The 18844-nt window shown below is 50.6% G+C and overlaps 1 protein-coding gene across 1 annotated transcript in view; it reads right to left on the reverse strand.

Annotated features, from left to right (window-relative positions):
- ABLIM2 (actin binding LIM protein family member 2) overlaps positions 1–15781 on the reverse strand; it is a 72762-nt gene extending 56981 nt beyond the window's left edge. The window contains exons 1-2 of the mRNA XM_015421450.1: positions 15763–15781; positions 10245–10388 (exon numbers count right to left, since the gene is read on the reverse strand). Coding sequence (XP_015276936.1) covers positions 10245–10388; positions 15763–15781 — 163 coding nt within the window. The remainder of the gene's footprint in view (positions 1–10244; positions 10389–15762) is intronic.
- Positions 15782–18844: the final 3063 nt, after the last annotated feature.

The following is an 18844-nucleotide window of genomic DNA, read 5'->3' on the forward strand; positions in this document are numbered from 1 at the left end:
AGGTTCCAAAAATAATGATTTAAAAACAAGAGGAGACGAATACTGTGGAAAGCACCGTTTTGTGGCCATGATACCAAAGTGCATCTGATCGCAGCAGAGGACAGACATTCGCGTGTTGGTGCACTGGGCCAGGGAGGAAACCCACCACAACAGCCACCAGTAACGATGCACCTGAGGGTTTCTTCGACGTTTTTAAATGACTTTTTTCCCTTTTGCAAACTGAGCTGCCAATTTATAGCTACCTGTATGATTAATACATATCATTAAACAAACAGCTTAAATTTTTTTGGAACAAAAATTAAAACGAATCCTAAATGCACCTACTTCTTGAGATCAGCCAGCTCTGCCTTGATGGGTCAACAAGCCGGGGCCTTTGTGAGAGGTTCAGTTCTTCAAAAGGACTACTTTCCCCCTTCAGGATGTATTGCTCCCATCTGCCTCCTGTCTGATGCATCCCTCCCCTGCCCAGCTCTCTGCACGCAGCCTGACTCCAAGGAAATGCACCCTCCTCTATAACCCAAACACAAATGAATGGGGGAAACATCTGGCAAACTAACAGCTCAACACTGAACAGCCAGGTTCCCTACCTGCACGCCTGGATGCAGGGAAAGCAAGACCTATGCAACTGCTGGGGCTCACGAAGCATCAGGTGTGAGAAAGGAAAACAGCACGGAGGATGCAAAGTGAGAGACCAGAGGCAGGAAGAGCTCTCAAGATGGGAGGCAGACGTCTAAGAACATACACGAGAACATCAGAGGAGCCCTGCTGGATCAGACCAGTGCTGGCCCGTAGGCATGGTGGGGGCATTCCGGGGCTCCGCCCCCTCAAACGAAAGGCACACCCCAGAAACGCGGCTGCCCCTCTCCCCCCCTCCCCTCCTGTGGCATTAAAAGGGCCCTCTGGCTGACTGGCAGGAGCACGTGGCCCCGCCCACCAGCTGGGGGGCCCTTTAAATCTTGCAGCTGCCCCACTAGAAAAACAGCATTTAAAGGAAATGCTTTAAATGCTGTTTCTCTAGCGGAGGGGGGGAGGGGGGACACTTACCCTGATCTCCAAGCGGTAATTTTGCCCCTCTCCCTTGCAGGAGGTGGGGGAGAGGGGCGGCTGGCAGGCAGGCCCCCCCCCCCCAAGCAGCATTTAATGCTGTTTTGGCCTGATCTCCAAGCCGCGAATCGCCACTTGGAAATCAGAGAAGGCACGCAGCCACCCCTCCCCCTCCTCCCCCTCCCTTGCTGCCCCACAAAAATTTCCCCATGCCCCACCAACCAAGACTTTCTGGCCACGGGGCTGGATCAGTGGTCCATCTAGTCCAGCATCCGGTCTCCCATAGCGGCCAAAGAGTTCCTCTGGACAGCCAGCAACAGGGCATAGAGGTCAAGGCCTTCCCCGGAGGTTGCCTCCTGGCTTTGGGATCCAGCTGTCCACTGCCGCTGGACACAGATGTTCCCCTTAGCCACCATGGCTAGTAGCCATTGATAGACTTATCTTCATGGAATCTGTCTAAACCCCCTTTAAAGCTGTTTATTCCTGTGCCCATCACTACATCCTCTGGCAGCGAAGTCCACATTTGAATCACTCCCTGTGTAAAGTAGTATTTCCTTCTTTTCATCCTGAACCTCCTGCCCATCAGCTTCATGGGATGCCCTCGAGGTCTAGTGAGAAAAAAAATTCTCTTTCTCAGCTCTCTCCACCCCCCATGCATAATTTGATAAATGTCTGAGGAACAGGAAGGTGGGAGGATGGGTAGCCTCTGGGGGGAGAGAGGATGGGAAAAGGGGAATGAAATGTCAATGGAAAAACAGGGGCAGCAAAGAGAGAGGAAAGAGACATGTGACACTATGGATCGGGGGGGGGGGAATAACAGAGAGGGGCTTTCATCTGCTGGCCTGGGAGCCACTAACATTTCAGCAACCCAAATGTCTGGGGGAGGCTCGTTTCGCTGGCCCATAAGAGCCTTGATCCATTTCTCTCTAGCCTCTTTATACCACGGACAACACTGTCCTCTTTAATGGTGCAGGACTGAAACACAAAGAGCACAACGGAGTGCAGAGAAACTGGGACAAGGACACATCCATCGTTTTCCTTGGCCTCTTCCTCACTCTCTGTGCCATACCTTACCCACCAGCCGGTACTGGCACTCCACACAGCTGGCTTTGTCCTTGGCTGGCTGGCTAACGTGAACGTTTATTTATTTATTTATCTAATTTATACCCCCCTCCGCCGAAGCAAGCTCAGGGTGGGTTACATAAAAAATTGTTAAACAGATAAAAACAAACAAGTCAAAATCAATGCTCCCTCTAAGCTGTGGAGTCTCGTGAGCAGAAATTCTACTTGGTGAGCTCCTGGCATTAAAGTTGTGAGCAAGCCATTTGGCTACTACATAAATTAGTTTGCTCTGGAGCCCTCCGTCCTGAGCTAAGAGAAAAATGTGTGAGCCGGAGGCTAAAAAACTGTGAGCTAGTATGATTGGAATACAGTCAGCAATTGGTTTTGGGGCTGATATCTCAGTCCGGATCATATTGGTGAAGCTCAGGCTGTCGATGATGGTATTGGGGCCAGGGCCTTAGTTTGTTAAACGCGGCTCATTAGTCAAAGGCCTGGTGGAAGAGGTCCATCTTACAGGCCCTGCGGAATGGTAAAAGGTCCCGCAGGGCCCTAATATCCTCCGGGAGCTCATTCAACCGATGCGGAGCTGCCACTGAGAAGGCCCCCGTCCTCATTGAAGCTAGCCCGGTTTTGGGACCTTGAACGTAGTGCTGCTGGATCTCCTGGTGGCACCTGGTATTTTTTGCCACTGTGTGACAGAGTGTTGGACTGGATGGGCTGTTGGCCTGATCCAATATTGGCTTCTCTTATGTTCTTATGTTCCCCAATCCTGAGGGAACGAGGACCGCCACTGCAAGGCAGAACCCTAAATCCCAGTGGATCAGTAGTTGAAGGTCAACCATGTTGAACGGCACCGACAGGTCCAACAACAGCAACACCACTGAACTGGCCCGATCCAGATGCCTGCGAAGGTCATCTGTGAGGGTGACCAGTGCCATCTCCATCCCGTGGCCTGGTCGAAAGCCGGACTGGAAGGGATCTAATGTGGAAGTGTCATCCAAAAAACCCTGCTACTCAGTTGCCACTGCCCTCTCAATTAATTTGCCCAAATAGGGCAAATTGGAAACTGGTCAGTAATTAGCCAATTCAGCCAGATCCAAGGTTGTTGTTGTTGTTTTTTAAAGAGAGGGCATACCACTGCCTCCTTGAGTGCCCTAGGGAACAGACCCTCAGAGGGGGACTTGTTGGTAATTTCCCTTAGGGCGCCTCATAGCCCATCGTGGCCAGCTTTAATTAGCTACGATGGGCACAGACCAAGGCTGCAAGTGGTCAGGTGTACAGTTGAGAGTAATTTGTCGACTTCCTCTAGGCTGAGTGGACTGAAATAATCCAAAACCCAACAAGAAGACATACATGGAGTTTCGAGTTCCCTTACTGTCTCAACTGTGGTGGGGAGCAGTGTTCCCTCTAAGCTGAGTTAGTGTGAGCTAGCTCACAGTTTTTTAGCCTCCGGCTCACACATTTTTGTCTTAGCTCAGGAAGGACTGCTCCAGAGCAAACTAATTTACGCAGTAGCCAAATCACTCACTCACAACTTTAATGCCAGCAGCTCGCAAAGTAGAATTTTTGCTCACAAGACTCCACAGCTTAGAGGGAGCATTGGTGGGGAGGTCATGGCAGAGTGACAAGACTTTATCCGTGAAATAGCTTGCAAAAGCCTCACAGCCGATGTCCAGTTCCTTAACATTTGGTTTGCCTTGTGGAAGAGTAGTAATATAGACCGATCGTTCTAAATAAAACTGGGCTGGGCGAGAGCTTGCAGACGCAATCGTGGCCACATAATACTCCCTCTTAGCAGTCTTGACTGCCATCTCATAGGATCTCATAAACGTCCTATAGGATGCTCTTGTAGCTTCGTCGCAGGTATGCCACCACTGTCTCTCTAGCCATCTAAGCCTTCGCTTCATCAGCCACAGCTCCTGGGTAGACCATGGAGTTAGCCTAGAGTGAGGGTGCAGAGGGGGTCAGGGAGCGATCTTGTCGATGGCTGCTGAGAGTCAGCTATGCCAGTCCTCAACAAGCTCATCCAGTGAGCCGCCAGGGGGCATCGGATTCCGGAGACCCATCTGAAGCCATGTAGGGTCCATCTGACTCTGCAGGCAAGCTAAAATGCACTCACCACCCAAACAGGGTAGGGGTGGAACATTCATGCAAGCCTTCAAGGCATGGTAGTCCTACCATGGAATTGCCATAGCAGTAATCTGGTCCATTGTAGCCCCCGCCGCAAAGATCAAATCAAGTGTGTGCCCCGCTAGGTGAATGGGAGCCATTACATATTGGTAAAGTCCTAGTGCTGCCATGGATGATACCAGGTCCATCGCCCATGTGGAGGCCACATTGTTGACATGGACACTGAAGTTGCCCAGAACTATCAGTCTAGGGTGCTCCAATGCGCAGCTTGATACGGCCTCCATCAGGGATGACAGACTATTGGTCGGTGTGCTGGGCAGACAGTACACTAACCAAATAGCCAAATTCTCCCCAGCTTCCCACGCCAGGCCAATGCACTCTATACCTATGAGCTTCAGTGGTGGGAGCGCCCTGAAGGAGTAAGCTTTACGAATGATCAGAGCCACTCCTCCCCCCTATCAGAGTCTTGCAGCAATTAGAGTCTACCCTCCCAAAGGATCCCCCTCCCCAGGCTTATCAGGGTGCATTCTATGGACAGCACGTAGCACCCACCCATCATGTGAAGGATCAAAATCCTTCCAGCAAATTAAGTAAAACATGTGGCCGCGCTTGGTTTTAGAGTCCAAAATGTGAGCAACCTCCTGATGGGGCTCACCATTCACCATCAGTGGAGGCGGGGTTGGAGAATGGGGTCTCCAGGCATTCGGTCCCGGGACCTTCTTGAGACGACTGAAATGAAAGATAGGATGCACACCTTTTAGTGATTTAGGTAAATCAAGTTCAACAGTCACCTAATTGATCTTGCGCAGTACTTTGAAAAGACCCACGTATTTCCAGTCCAACTTTCTACTTGGCTGTACGCCCCGCAAGTTCTTAGTAGACAGATAAACAGAATCCCCAGGCTGTAAGTCCCATTCAGAGGCTCTACCCTTATCACCCTGTGTTTTGTAATCTGCCTTTGCCTTGTCCAATGTCCTTTGAATGAGGGGCCAGTTGTCCTTGAGGGTCTGCCACCAAGTATGCAGGTCTCCTGGACTGAGGTCGGGAGAACCCACCGAGGGGAGGGGGGTGCTTTCATATCCATATAAGGCTTTAAAAGGAGATAAGCTGGTGGAGCCATGGGTAGAGTTGTTGTAACTGTACTCCGCATAAGGCAACAAGTCCACCCAATTGTTCTGTTGGTAATTAATGAAGCACCGCAAACATTGTTCCACTACTTGATTGACCCGTTCCATTTGGCCATCCGTTTTGGGGTTTTATGCCCTGCTGAGTCCCTGCTCAATGCCTAACACTCTCATGAGTTCCTGCCAGAAGGTGGCAACGAACTGAGTGCCTCTATCAGAAATGATCTTTGATAGAATTGAATGCAATTTCACAATGTTTGCCATGAACATCTTAGCCAACGCTTTGACTGTTGGCTCCTGGCGGAACGGGATGAAGTGGGCCTGTTTTGAGAACTTAGACAGGGGTAGGTCTGTGATAAAGTCCATAGATATCACCTCCCAGGGTCGTGTGGGGGTTTCCAAGGCCCACAGCTTCCCAGGATGCTTCCCTGGCATTCGTTTACTCATGAGGCAAGTATGGCATGAGGCCACATATTGCGAGACGTCCCCTCACATATGGGGCCACCAGAACTGGCGCTGCAGTAAGTGTAAGGATTTAGGTACCCAAAATGCCCTGCCAGTTTCGGCTTGTGCGTGTAGTGTAAGATTTCCCCCATTAGGGCCGTGGGCACGTACAAGCGAAGTCCCTTGTACCAACAACCATTAGGACTCTGCTGAATGGTGGCATCTGTGCCGAGCTTCACAGCATCGTCTGGGGAAAATGCCGCTGTGAATTTAGCAACCCAAGGTTCATCACCCCCCTCTGCCTGTTCCCTCACTTGGCACTGAGTGAGCACTGCCCTTCCCAGCTGGGAAGGGGTAAACATAGAGTCTATAGTCTCCCCCCTTTGGCTTGCATATTGTGGGAGGCGGGACAAAGCATCAGCAAGCGAGTTGACTTTCCCAGGGAAGTGGTGGAGAGTGAACTGGAACTTGGAGAAAAACTCCAACCAATGTAGCTGTTTAGTATTGAGGGTCCAGGGGGTGTGCAGAGCTTCGAGGTTCTTATGATCAGTCCAAACCTGAAACAGAATCCGCGCCCCCTCCAACCAGTGACGCCACGTTGTGAGCGCCAGCCGAACTGCCGCCTCCTCCTTGTCCCAGACCACCCAGTGTTCCGCTCTGTGGCATTGAATTTTTTAGAGACGTAGACCAAGGGGTGGAGCTTCCCATCACCCCCCTCCTGCAATATGCCCCCCATCGCCACATTCAGAATCATCTACATGCACAATAAACTTTTTGTTCTTTGTCTAGATGAGCCAAAATGGGTTCACACGTAAATAGTGCTTTGAGTTTGTTGAATGCCTCCTGGCATTCAGGTGTCCATTGGAGGCGGGCCCTGGGTTTGGCTTCATCGGGCCCCTTCCCTTTGGTTTTCAACAGGTCAGTGAGGGGTAGGCTTACTTGTGCAAAGTTTGAGATGAACGCCCTGTAAAAATTAGCAAATCCTAAGAATGCCTGGAGTTGGTGTCAGGTTCTAGGGGCCTCCCACCCCAAGACGTCGGCCACTTTACGCGGGTCCATCTCCAACCCCCGGGGTGAGATGCGGTAACCCAGGAACTCCACCTCTGTCTTGTGGAACTCACACTTTGACAGTTTAGCAAACAGTTTATGGTCGTATAAAGTTTGTAACACTTCCCTCACTAAATGCACATGTGACTCCTTATCTTGGGAGTATAAAAGAATATCATCAAGATAAATGAGGGCCCCTTTAAAAAGGTGCTTGTGCAACACTTCAATAATCAAGTTCATAAACACCCCTGGTGCCCTCTGGAGTCTGAATGGCATCACCAGGTACCCGAACTGTCCCAAAGGAGTATTGAACGCAGTCTTAGGCTCATCCCCCTCCCGAATGCGCACTCAGAAATATGCGACTCGAAGATCCAGCTTCGTAAAGATTTTTCGTTTCACCACCTCTGCCAAGAGATCTTTAATAAGTGGGAGGGGGTATGCATTCGTACCAGACACAGCATCCAAGCCCCAGTAATCCATACACAGTCTCAGACACCTGTCCTTCTTCTTCTGGAAGAGGACAGGGGAAGCAAACAGGGAGGAGGCAGGGGGAATGAAACCTTGGGCTTGGTTTTTATCAATGAACTTCCTCGGCTCTGCTTTTTCGACAGGTCTCATAGAGTACAACTTTCCCTTGAGTAACTTGTGGCCCGGCAGAATCTCAATAGCACAGTCAGTGTTCCTGTGGGGGGGGGAGTTCGTCTGCTTCCTCCTCCTCGAACACCCTAGCCAAGTTTCTGTACTCTAATGGAATAGCCGCCCGCTCCTTGCTGGCCAGACAGGCTTGGGTGGCCGGCGTCTGTGGTACCTCCCCCCACTCAGGGTTCCAAATATGGGTTTTGCATTGGGGGGTTACAAAGTGCACAGACCCCCCCCCCAATTTGATGTAAGGTTCCTGAACCAGGGATTCCCCAGCACCATAGAAAACTGAGCCATGGGGTTGATGATGAAAGCCCTTAGCTTCCAGTCCTCCTCGGTTCCCATAATGATGGGAATCATCTGGTAATTACAGGGTTCCTTAATTGCGGAGCCATCCATTTGGGTGAAGATCAAGGACTCAGGCTGTCTCTGCACGGGGACCCCGAGCCCCGTGACAATGGCTGGGCTTATTAAATCTCTGGTGCACCGTGAGTCTATGAGGGCACTTACCCGTGCCTGGGTCCCCATCGCAGGGTTGATTACAGACACAGTCACAAAAAACAGAGGGGCGTTATTGCTCACCTGTTGAGGCGCGGGGTACTCTCGGATCTGCTGTTTTGCGCCTTTTACAGCAGGTCCCAGCCTTTCCCCGCCGGCTGGGGTTTTTCGTCTCCGCTGGACGAGGCGCCTTCCAGTGACACTCCCAGTTGGAGGGCTCGGGATTGCTTGGAGTTCGCTCCCCCTCCTCTCACAGAGGTATCAGCCGCCCCGCCCCCCTCAGGCGGCTTGGATGGAGGCGTCAGGACCTTAGGGTAGAAGGCACCGTAGTGCCCTGGCTCCCCACATCGCAGGCAGAGATCCAGCTTCATCCATCGATCACGCACCGGCTCCTTCGCCCTGCCCTTGGGGCCCTTCATTGGCGCCCCTGGCGTTTTTGGGTAGGCTTTCGGGTTCAGGAGTTTGATCATCTGCAGGCGGTTTTCCACTTCTCCTGCCTCTCGCACCAACCCCACCAATGTTAGGGGATTCACACTCCGGAGCACGTTCTCCAGGATTGATGGATCCAGACGCAGTTGATACTGCTCCACTAGCACAGCCTCGGGCCAACCCTGGACCTTAGCAGCATACATCTTGAACTTGTCTGAGTACTCTTGTACCGACTGATTGCCCTGCTTCAGGGCCCGTAATGTTGTGTGGGCCTTTTCTGCTTCCATCGGAACGTCGTATTGCCACCGCAGAGCCCATATGAAGGCTTGCACATTGCGGAGTTCGGGGCCCCAGAGGTTGTGCAGCGTGACATACCAGTCGGCTGCTCGCTCTCGTAACCGGGAGCCTATACAGTCCACCCGGTGCTCGTCAGATGGGTAGAGATGACAACAATCCCATAGAAACTTACTCGCTTGTAGCATGAAGAAGGCGAGTTTCTTGGGGCTCCCGTTAAATGTGGCATCCAGGAGCTCCTTGGGTCGCTCCAACACTGGGACCACAGGCAGCTGCCCTGGTACCCCAGGGCCTCGGGGCTGGATGGGTATCTGCTGCTGACCCGGGACCCCGTGGACGCAGGAGGCTGTTGTAGTCATAACTCTTGCTGCACCGTCGTTGCGATCAGACGGAGCAAATCTAACACCATCTCATGCATCTCCTGCCAGAGTTCTTCGAATTGGGCTTGCAACTGGAGGCTCCTGCTGTCCAGCGGCTCCTCTGCCCTCTCCTCCAGCCGTTCCTGATCTCGGAGTCTCCCTCTGGGATGTGGATAGTCATACCGGCTGGTGCTGCGAACCCGGGGGGTAGTCACCCACGTCTCTCAGGTCTCGGCTGAAAAGTTAGCCCACGAGTACGTTGCCCACCACGGCTTCCCCTCTCCCCAAGCCCCAGTAGTGGCTGGGGTCTCTGTTGTAGCCGGGATCGTCTCAGCTGTAGTAGTCGGGACGCCCCCGCGGTACTCGACGCTCATGGGGAGGTACGAGGGTTGGGGACTATGAGGAGTTCTGACACTCTGCCAGAGTCTTGCAGCAAGCAGGAATCAACAACAGGCTTTCAATGACATTTCAGTTTATTGTTCCAGTATAGGCAAGTCATCCATACACATTCAGTGTCAGAACTAAGTCAAAAAGCAGGAAAGGGTCAATTATACCTGGTTCAAAGCGGGGTCTCCTGATGGTTCAAAGCCAATCAGGGAAGAAGCCTTTGCCCGCCTAAAACTAACGGGTTCACATTCCAAGGGAAAGCAGTGCAGCAGACACCAAGGTCAAACAGCAATAAAGGGACTACTGAGAATCCACACATACCAGACCGGAAAGAAGACACAAATCAACCACCTCCCTTTCCACCAGCCACAATGGCAGCATAAGCTGACAGCCCCCTGCCCCTTAGTCCACGATTGGTGAAGGACCAAGAAAGATCACACTGTTCACTTGTTTCAGGCTTCCACCGTCCACTGACCAGTTTCCTGCCCTGTCCAAAAGACCCTTCCCTTCAACGACACCCAGTCACTGCCGCCGCCTCCCTCCCTCTTCTCCACTCACACACGCTTAGTACAGCTTTAATTGCTCTTAGCATCAGGATAGTTAGTCTCCACCACACACTGTTCCCAGTAACAAGTCCACTGGGATGATATGCTGGCGGTCAACATGCTAAGTGAACAGCCATACTTGGACCCCAGGCCCCTGAAGGCCACACAAGCCTCCTGAATCCTGCACTCCCCCCCCGCGCAACCAAGCCCGAAGGCTGGCAATAACAAAGACAAGTCCATACCTTTACAAACAAAACACGTAATGTGGAAATGCTTCTTCTGCACTCTCAGCACCTCTCCTTTGCATGCTTTCCCACAGTGGTGGCAGAGGACTGCAGAGCCGGGGGACTCACCCAAGTGACTGTGCACCGTCTGCGGTGGAGAAGCTGTAAGAAAGGGGAGAAACACGGTCAGCAGGGAATCTGACAAACAACTGGTCTATTAGAACACACTTTCTCTTTCATTGTCTGGTAGAATCTCCAGTGTTAAAATGAACATCCCCCCATTTATTTGGCAACATACTTCTTCTGGTAATGCTTTCTGTATTTACAACTTGGGGGGAAATGAAGACATTTACCTGGGCGGGCAAGTCCCCTAGGGCGGCACTGAAGACTCTGGACAGCCCAGGACTACCCGATGATCTCATCAGCTCTCAAGAGCTAAGCAGGGCCGACCCTGGCAAGTACTAGGAAGGGAGAGCGCCACAGACTACCATGTGTCAGCTATGCTGGCATTATGTTTATGGGCTGGGGTTCATTTGCCTGACCTGGGTACCAGCTGCTGCTGCATTCCTTCTTTGCTTCTGTAGTACTTCATTATCACTGACCTTGTAAATTGCATGTGTAGTGTCTGGGCATCATGTAACCGTGGGATAGCTTGGGATAGCTTTCGATTCCCAGCTTCGGCTCTAACGGCCTGAGGCCCCTTCTCCCGCACGCGGGAGTAGGCCAATTGGCCTATGGATTGGGGGTGTGTGCATACGAATACCCTATACCCCATTGTGCTTGTAGAAACGTCGCCATTCTTAACAGTGACCATGTTACTGCATCTATAGCTCTGCAATAAAGTATAACCTTTCTGACAAGCGTGTACTCAGTTGTTGGCTGTGGAACCTGACACCATGGCTGGGGATGCAAAGGCAGGCAATAGCAAGCCACGTCTCTGAACATCCCTTGCCTCCAAGCCCCACTAGCGGTCGCCAAAAGTCAGCCATGACTTCCAGTGCACACCATTTTTAAAAAAGGCTCTGGTGTGCCCAACTATCAGGGGTCAGAAGGGGAATAGCATTCCTAATATAAAGTTTGATTGAACCGTTTTTAAAATGGGAAGGATTAAACACCCTCTTGTTCAATTCTTTCATATTTGGCATTTATTTATTTATTTATTATTAATCGCATTTACCTCCCCGCAATGCAGCCTCAGGGTGGCTGAGACCTCTAAGAACACCTCTGGGAAAAGCATCTTTTGAACAAATGGTCAGATATCTAAAGGATTTATTGCTAACATGTACACATTGATGGGCTTGGATAACAGTATTTTAAACTGTTGGGGGGAAATGGGGGGGGGAGATGTACATTTTAGCATTCGTTTGGAGGAATGGGGGTGGATTTGAGAGCATGCTGTTCCTAGTCTGGTTTCAATCAATCTCAAAGAGAGATTTAAGATCATTTTCCAGTGGTATTTAACCACCACACTCCACCCCCAATAAATAGGCTGTTATGTAGAAATCTGTGCAAGGTAAATGTTGGAGGTCATCTCCTGCAGATACCTTACACATATTTGGCTTTTGCTCAGTTACCTAATTATTCTGGAAGGCAATTTGTCATAACAAACCCTTTGAGCCCAAATTATTATGATATTTGAAAGCTGATGTTGATTTTTCAGATACAGAGCTAGTTCTGAGTTTATTTACAGCAACAAAAACAGCTACAGCAGCCCATTGGAAGAGACTTCAATCACATGGCTTGATTGGTAAAGCTGACATATTACTACAGAACTCAAAGGAGGCTCTTGTAAAATATTGATAGATTTAATAAGCACTGGATATTGTTTATTACATTATGGAACAGGAAAAACGATTCACTGTAATGTTGTTGTTGTTGTGTCTGGTTTTATTAGGAAGCCCCTCACAGAGTGCTGTCAAATCGAAGAGGCAGGTTTCCAGGGTCAGGCGGGGCTTGCTCCTCTTGGAGCTGCCTCCTGCCTCTGCAAAGACTCAGGGAACGCCAAGGGGGGGGGCGCCCTCTGGGGCTGCTGTCTCTGGCTTGTCGGCTTCCTCTCCTTGCAGCTCCATTTCCCGCTGACATGAGATTTCCATGTCCCTTTCCTTCTGGAACTCCAAGATCACTTTCCAGATGGGTGACAGACAACAGATCTCCTTTAATTTGAATGCCAACATATTACAATCACATCAAACCACAACACAGATGAAGGTGTCTCTGCAAGCGGCTGCTTTTAGCCACCTTTTCTCAACTTAGTTACCAGCAGGGTCTGGAAAGCCCCGAGTAAACTCTTGCACGTTTCTTTTAATAAACCTTATTGATTGTACTCCTATGCTGTTGGTATTTGAGTGAACAGGTGGGTTAGTTCCAGGAGGACCAAAAGAACAAGAACAGAAGAAGGCCTCCCTGAACAAGACTGACTTGCAAGCCCTGCTGGAGCCCAGAAAGTCCCGCAGGGCTGGAACCTCGTCTGGCAGGGCATTCCGCCAGGACGGGGCCAAGGTGGGAGAGGCCCCCCCTTGTCCTGGCGGGAGCCAAGCAGGCCTCTCGGGGGCCCGGCACCACCCACACATGGCACGACGGCGAGTGCAACAGACACAGGCCCCTCAGATATGACAGCACCCTGAACTTGATCCAGAAACAGGTAGGTGGCCAGTGTCGCTACTGCCGCACAGGATAGGTACGTGCATCCCAGGCTACACCAGCCAACAGTCTGGTGGCTGCATTCTGAACGACCTGAAGCTTCCAGAAGAAGTTGGATTTATACTCCACCCTTCACTACCCAAAGGAGTCTCAGAGTGGCTTACAGTATCCTGTCCAGTGTTCCCTCTAAGCTGAGTTAGTGTGAGCTAGCTCACAGTTTTTCAGCCTCCAGCTGACACATTTTTGTCTTAGCTCAGAAAGGATGGCTCCAGAGCAAACTAATCACTCGCTCACAACTTTAATGCCGGTAGCTCACAAAGTAGAATTTTTGCTCACAAGACTCCACCGCTTAGAGGGAGCATTACTCCTGTCTCTTCCCCTCCTCACAACAGACACACTGTGAGGTAGGTGGGGCTGAGAGAGCTCTTTTGAGGACTGCCCTTGAGAGAATGGCTCCAAAAGAACTTGTGACTGACCCAAGGTCACGCCAGCAGCTGCATGTGGAGGAGTGGGGAATCAAACCCGGTTCTCCCGGATTAGAGTCCACACTCCTAACCACTACACCAAACTGGCCTCACCAATCTCAGAGCAGTCTCAAGGGCAGCCCTGCGTAGATGGAATTACACAATCCAAGCGAGAGGTGACTGTGGCGTGGCATGGAGGCACTCCCCCCAATACTGTGTGTTTTGCTCTTGGTCTTCACCCAAAGCCTTCTTGTGGGACAAGGGGGCTTCAGCACACCCCGACTCCTCCAAACAAACACTAATAGTAGCTCTTCCCCCCATTTTCTAGTCTAGCGGTAGGCAGTTGCTCCTTTTCCCCAGGCATGGGCTCCTCGAGGGCAAGGAACAGTCGTCCACATGGAACTGCCCAGGGAACTGTACAAAGTAGCTGTCAGATCACCGGCCCCCTGGCGGGAGAGCAGTGCCCTATTCGTCTTCAGGCCCCGTGCAAAGGGGCTGGCTTTTGCCCCTAAAACTAGAAATGCCTGGGGACTAGGGCAGGATCATCCGCTCTCCTCGCGTGAGCCTGCCAGCTAAGATCCTCTGAAGTGGGGGTGCCTCGCACCACAGTGATGGTTTCCCCTAGTGGATGGAGCTGTTGGTGCCAGGTGAAAAGGCACTCGTGCCTGCAGGTGAGCTGCTGAAGGCCACTGCTTTCCATTTCTTATTACCTATTTCTCGGCTGGCCTGGAGACCATATAAGGCCTTGTTGCTGAGAACAGGCTCCCCGAGGAGGTGAGGAGGGCACCATGGCCACACGTCTTTAGGAGGCATGGAAGGCCATTCGATTTGCCGGGGCTTTTAAGGGGGTCTCATGCCTGGGGATTCAGTCTGGGGTTTCAAATTGTAAGTTTGGTGTGAGAGCCAGTTTGGTGTAGTTGGTTAAGTGTGCGGACTCTAATCTGGGAGAACTGGGTTTGATTCCCCACTCCTCCACTTGCACCTGCTGATGTGACCTTGGGTCAGTCACAAGCTCTGGCACAGCTGTCCTTGAAAAAGAGCAGTTTGTGTCAGAGCTCTCTCAGCCCCACCCACCTCACAGGGTGTGTCTGTTGTGGGGAGGGGAAGGGAAAGGCGTTTGTAAGCCGCTCGGAGACACCTTTGGGTAGTGAAGGGCGGGGTACAAATCCAATCTCTTCTTCTTCTTCTTCTAATCTTTTCACTGTGGTGTGTGAGCTGACTTGTGCCATAACAAAAAGATATATATTTTTATTTAAAAAATATTGAGAGCTAGTGTGATGTAGGGGTTCAAATGCTCACTCTCACCATGGAAGCTTGCTGGTGACCTGGGGCCAGGCACCCACTCTCAGCCTAACCTACCTCACAGGGTTGTTGTGGTGCTATAACAGAGGGGGGGGGGAGAAGACACTGCCAGCCGCCTCGGCTCTCCCCTGGGCACAAAGGAAGCAAAGTAAAAAACCTCACAGGCTGCCAGTTTGGGTGACGAGCTGCACGACACGTAAGTCTCATGGGTCACATGAGGCAGCCTAATGGGAGAAACTCTGTTGTCAAAACACTGCTTATGAGTTTTGTCGTGGAAAAATAATTAAGAAGAAGAAGAATACTGGAGAGAGACACAAAACAAAACGGGCGGGATGTTTCCAGGCCAGTCAGCACAAGGGGAGAAAGCCAAAGGAAGACCCTCCTTCCCCAGAGGTACTAAGCAAGAGTTACGTAAAGGAAATACCATCCAGATAAAGAGTTTTTCACAACCAACTAGAGTTCACTTCTGACATATAAAGATTTTAGGTCAAGAAAACATTAATATAATTCAAGGCAATTTGGCTAATATCTGTTTTTACATGCAGGATGAAATGACGAAATCCCTCCATTTCCTGCCATTTTGTAATTAATTCAGTTGCCGACAAATGCTCCTACCTGCCTATAACTGGCAAGAAACAAACTAGCGGGCAGCCAGAATGAAAACACCCCCTCCCACCGCCCCGTGCAGACACTGCAGCTTCCTCTTCAGAGAAACGCGTCTGAAGTCACATGACACTGGCCCCTCTCCGGTAATGACAGCCTCGATCACAAGTACAGCTGAGGTTTACTGCTGAGTAAAAATAGAAAGGCCTGGCCAAGTGCTAACATGCTTGTGCTGCACACACGGTAACGCTAGTAGGCCAAGGTCATAATCCTGCAAATGGGCCACATATCCCTCAACATCACTATGCAGAAAACCTGAGACGGGGATTACTATCCCAGGGGAACAAGACAGGCTGAGACTTAAATAACTTTGATCCAACTTTGGCTTGCAATCACGTTACTCTTCAAACACTGCACAAACAAACGTGAACCAAGGTGTGTGTCACGCTCTGGCATCCATGTCCTTATTAGCCTTATTAATTAATCCTTAGTTTTGCTGTTTGCCTTTCTGCGCCTTATCACTGTACCTTTGCCCTCGCTTGCCATGTTACATTCCTGGGGATGTGTGTGTATTGTTGGAACATTAGGGAGTATTGCTTGTAACATCTTTAAGTGCGCCCTGAGACAGTTTCTCATGAGACTGTCCTTGAAGACTTCCATGCCAGGCTTAGTTAGATAGAGCGGCCATATATCTGTCTGACTTGCTATAGAAACGCATGACGTGTGAATGAATGTGATTTTGGGGTTTTACCTATATGTTACCTTTTCCCGCTTTTGGACCTCAGTCCTAACAGAGGTTCTGAACCCGCAGCTTCTCATATCTCTAATAAAACATTACACTGCTAAAAGTGCGTGTGGAGAGTGACTGGACTGGGGACCTGACAGTGTGTCCTGTGAAAGGCAGTGGAGAGCAGTGGTAAGAGAGTCAGCCTGGGTTCAGATTCCTGGTCTGCCATGGACCTGGCTGGGTGACCTTGGGCCACAGAATCACATAGGGTGCGTTCAGACGCGGCCTTTCTGCCAGCATAAACTGCATCGGTTGGAACCGGTGCAGTTTATGCCGGCATAAACGCGATCAGACTCACCCTCCATCTTGCGAATGCCTCCGTTGGACGCCCGCTCACACGCTGCGGGCATCGGCGTTTTTTTTTTTAGAGCAGTTTGTTGATTCCACTGTTGCACAGCTCTTGACTATCAAAAACTTTTTCCTAATAGTCAGCCGCTACCTTCCCACCCTTACTTTAAACCCATTCTTGCGAGGCCTCTCCTCTGCTGCCAATGGAAACAGCTCCCTGCCTTCCTCTAAGTGACAGCACTTCAAAGAATTTAAGAGAGCCATCATGGAAGTCACACACTCTTGGCCTCACCTACCTCACAGGGTTGTTGTGAGAACAAGATGGAGAATGATGTAAAGTGCTTTGGGGTCGCACTGGAGAGAAAGGTGTGGTATAAATAAAGTTAAATAGGTAAAAAAGGGGCAAAGCTGGGTGGGAAAGTTATCTTTGGCCATGGATTACTCTCAGTAGCTTTAGGGTTAGTGACATATTGCTGTGCTTCACTACTTCTTATCTCTCTATATAATAACTAGGAATAAGGCTCGTTGTGGAAATAAATACAACGAGCTCTAGAAAGAGGCTCTGGATGGGTGCCCTGGCCTTGGGCGCTCAGCGTCAATTTGCTGTGGTGACCTCAGCAGATTTTAATGACACAGAGCTTACCGTTTTCTCCAGGGGAACTGATCTCTACCGTCTGAAGAACAGTTGTAATTCTGAGTGATCTCCAGCCCTCTCCTGGAGATTGGCAAAAATGATTCCCCAGGAGGAAATGGCTGGTTGGGAGGGTGGAGTCTATGGCATTGTACCTGTCTGAGGTCCCACCCCTCCTCAAACCCCACCCTTTCCAGGCTCCACCCCTCAAATATACAGGAATTTCCCAGCCTGGAGTTAGTTGGCAATCCTATCTCCTTTCCAGCCAACCATCAACCTACCTTTATGTGCCCCTCTGACTTCAGTTTTCCATCTCCTCCCCCCCTCCCTTCTGGAGAGCAGTTGTAATTCTGAGTGATCTCCAGCCCTCCCCTGGAGATTGCAAACCAAGGAGAGAGATCACGGGAAGGAAGTGGAAAAGGAAACAAACAACCGTGATATATTATCCCACAAAAGTCTCCAAAGACTAGAAATTTCTTTTTCCAATGTTCAGTTTACTGGATGCAATTCAAACGCCATCAACACCAACGGATCATGCATATCATCTTGTTTTGTGTACAACTTTGTCAAAGTGAATAGCGTTGAAATACAAGATTAATCCATTTAACAAACTCACTGGTAGTATTTCATAGTGACATTCTTCTAAATCCATCTGATCCTTCAAAATCCATTTTCTACACTCACAGCGTCCCCTGCCAGAATGCAACACATCCCCAGCACTTTGAATTAGCACCAGAGGTTTAAGAGCTCTCCAGCTGCAACCTGGAGATTGGCAACAATGGTATTCCTCCTCCTCAGACCCCACCCTCAGCAGGCTTCATCTCTAAGATATCCTGGAAGTTGGCAACCTGGAGTTGGCAAGCCTATGTCCTTTCCAGGCAACCATCAGCCTACCTTTATCTGCCTGTCTGTCTTCAGGTTTGTATCTTCCTTCCCCCCCAGCCTTGGGAAAGGGCAGTCTTTCCCTGCAGTGGGAACCAAAGCAGCTGACATCATTCTCCTCTCCCCCGTATGATCCTGTGAGGTATGTTAAGGTTGAATGCGCGGTGGCTGTGGGGGGGGGGGGGGAGTTTGAGGTGCGGAATGGAGTGAAGTCCAATCAGCTTCCATATGCAAATGACCAGAAACTCTGGCCCAATCAGAGAAGAGTGGCCTAGGCTGCAGTGGGTGGGAGAAAACTCAGGCAACAGCCAGTAGATAGAGACAACTTATGATTGACACACCACGGATCCAACTGATTTTGGAGTGAATGGAATCTTGCAAGACGAAAATGCTTTTATTATATAGGAGAGATACTGTTTTAAACTGGCAACATTCCATGTGCTCCCATTGGCTGTAAAATGCTCTCCCACAGCCATTGGCCCATCAGCCACCACTCAAGAGTACTCTCGTGTCATTGGCCGGGTGCTGGGTCAGCTGCTCTTCCCCGCCCACTCCCCCTTCAGCCACTCTGCCCTGTCAGAATTACTTGCAAACGGCTTTCTCTCTTGACGAAGATGCTTCTCCTGCTTTCCTCCTGTGTGGGAGTAACTTTTACCTCAGTGGCTGTTGGTAGGTGTAACGAAATGGCTGTAGTTCCAGAGAGGGGCCTGTCACTCACTGGGTTGAATGGGGCTTCCTCATCTGCTGGACTACAATTCCCAGCTGCCCCAAGGCCAAAAAGAGCAGAAAAAGAGGGACTGTCCCAAGGGGCAGGGCAGCATCAATACAGACTGAAGCCCATCCAGGGAGGAGGCCTGACCAGGCTGTCCAGGCCAGAAGCCACAGACGTGGGGGAACCCTGGGAGGCAGCAGAAATTCAGCCACTCCACAGTTGGCTGGACTGGGGAATGATTGGAAGTTTCCGTGCTCTCTTGGGCCAGAGAGAGAGAGAGAGAGAGGCTGGAGCACAGTGCCAGAGGCT

The sequence above is a fragment of the Gekko japonicus genome, unplaced genomic scaffold (genome assembly GCF_001447785.1).
Source record: "Gekko japonicus isolate JY-2015 unplaced genomic scaffold, Gekko_japonicus_V1.1 scaffold895, whole genome shotgun sequence".
Taxonomy (NCBI): domain Eukaryota; kingdom Metazoa; phylum Chordata; class Lepidosauria; order Squamata; family Gekkonidae; genus Gekko; species Gekko japonicus.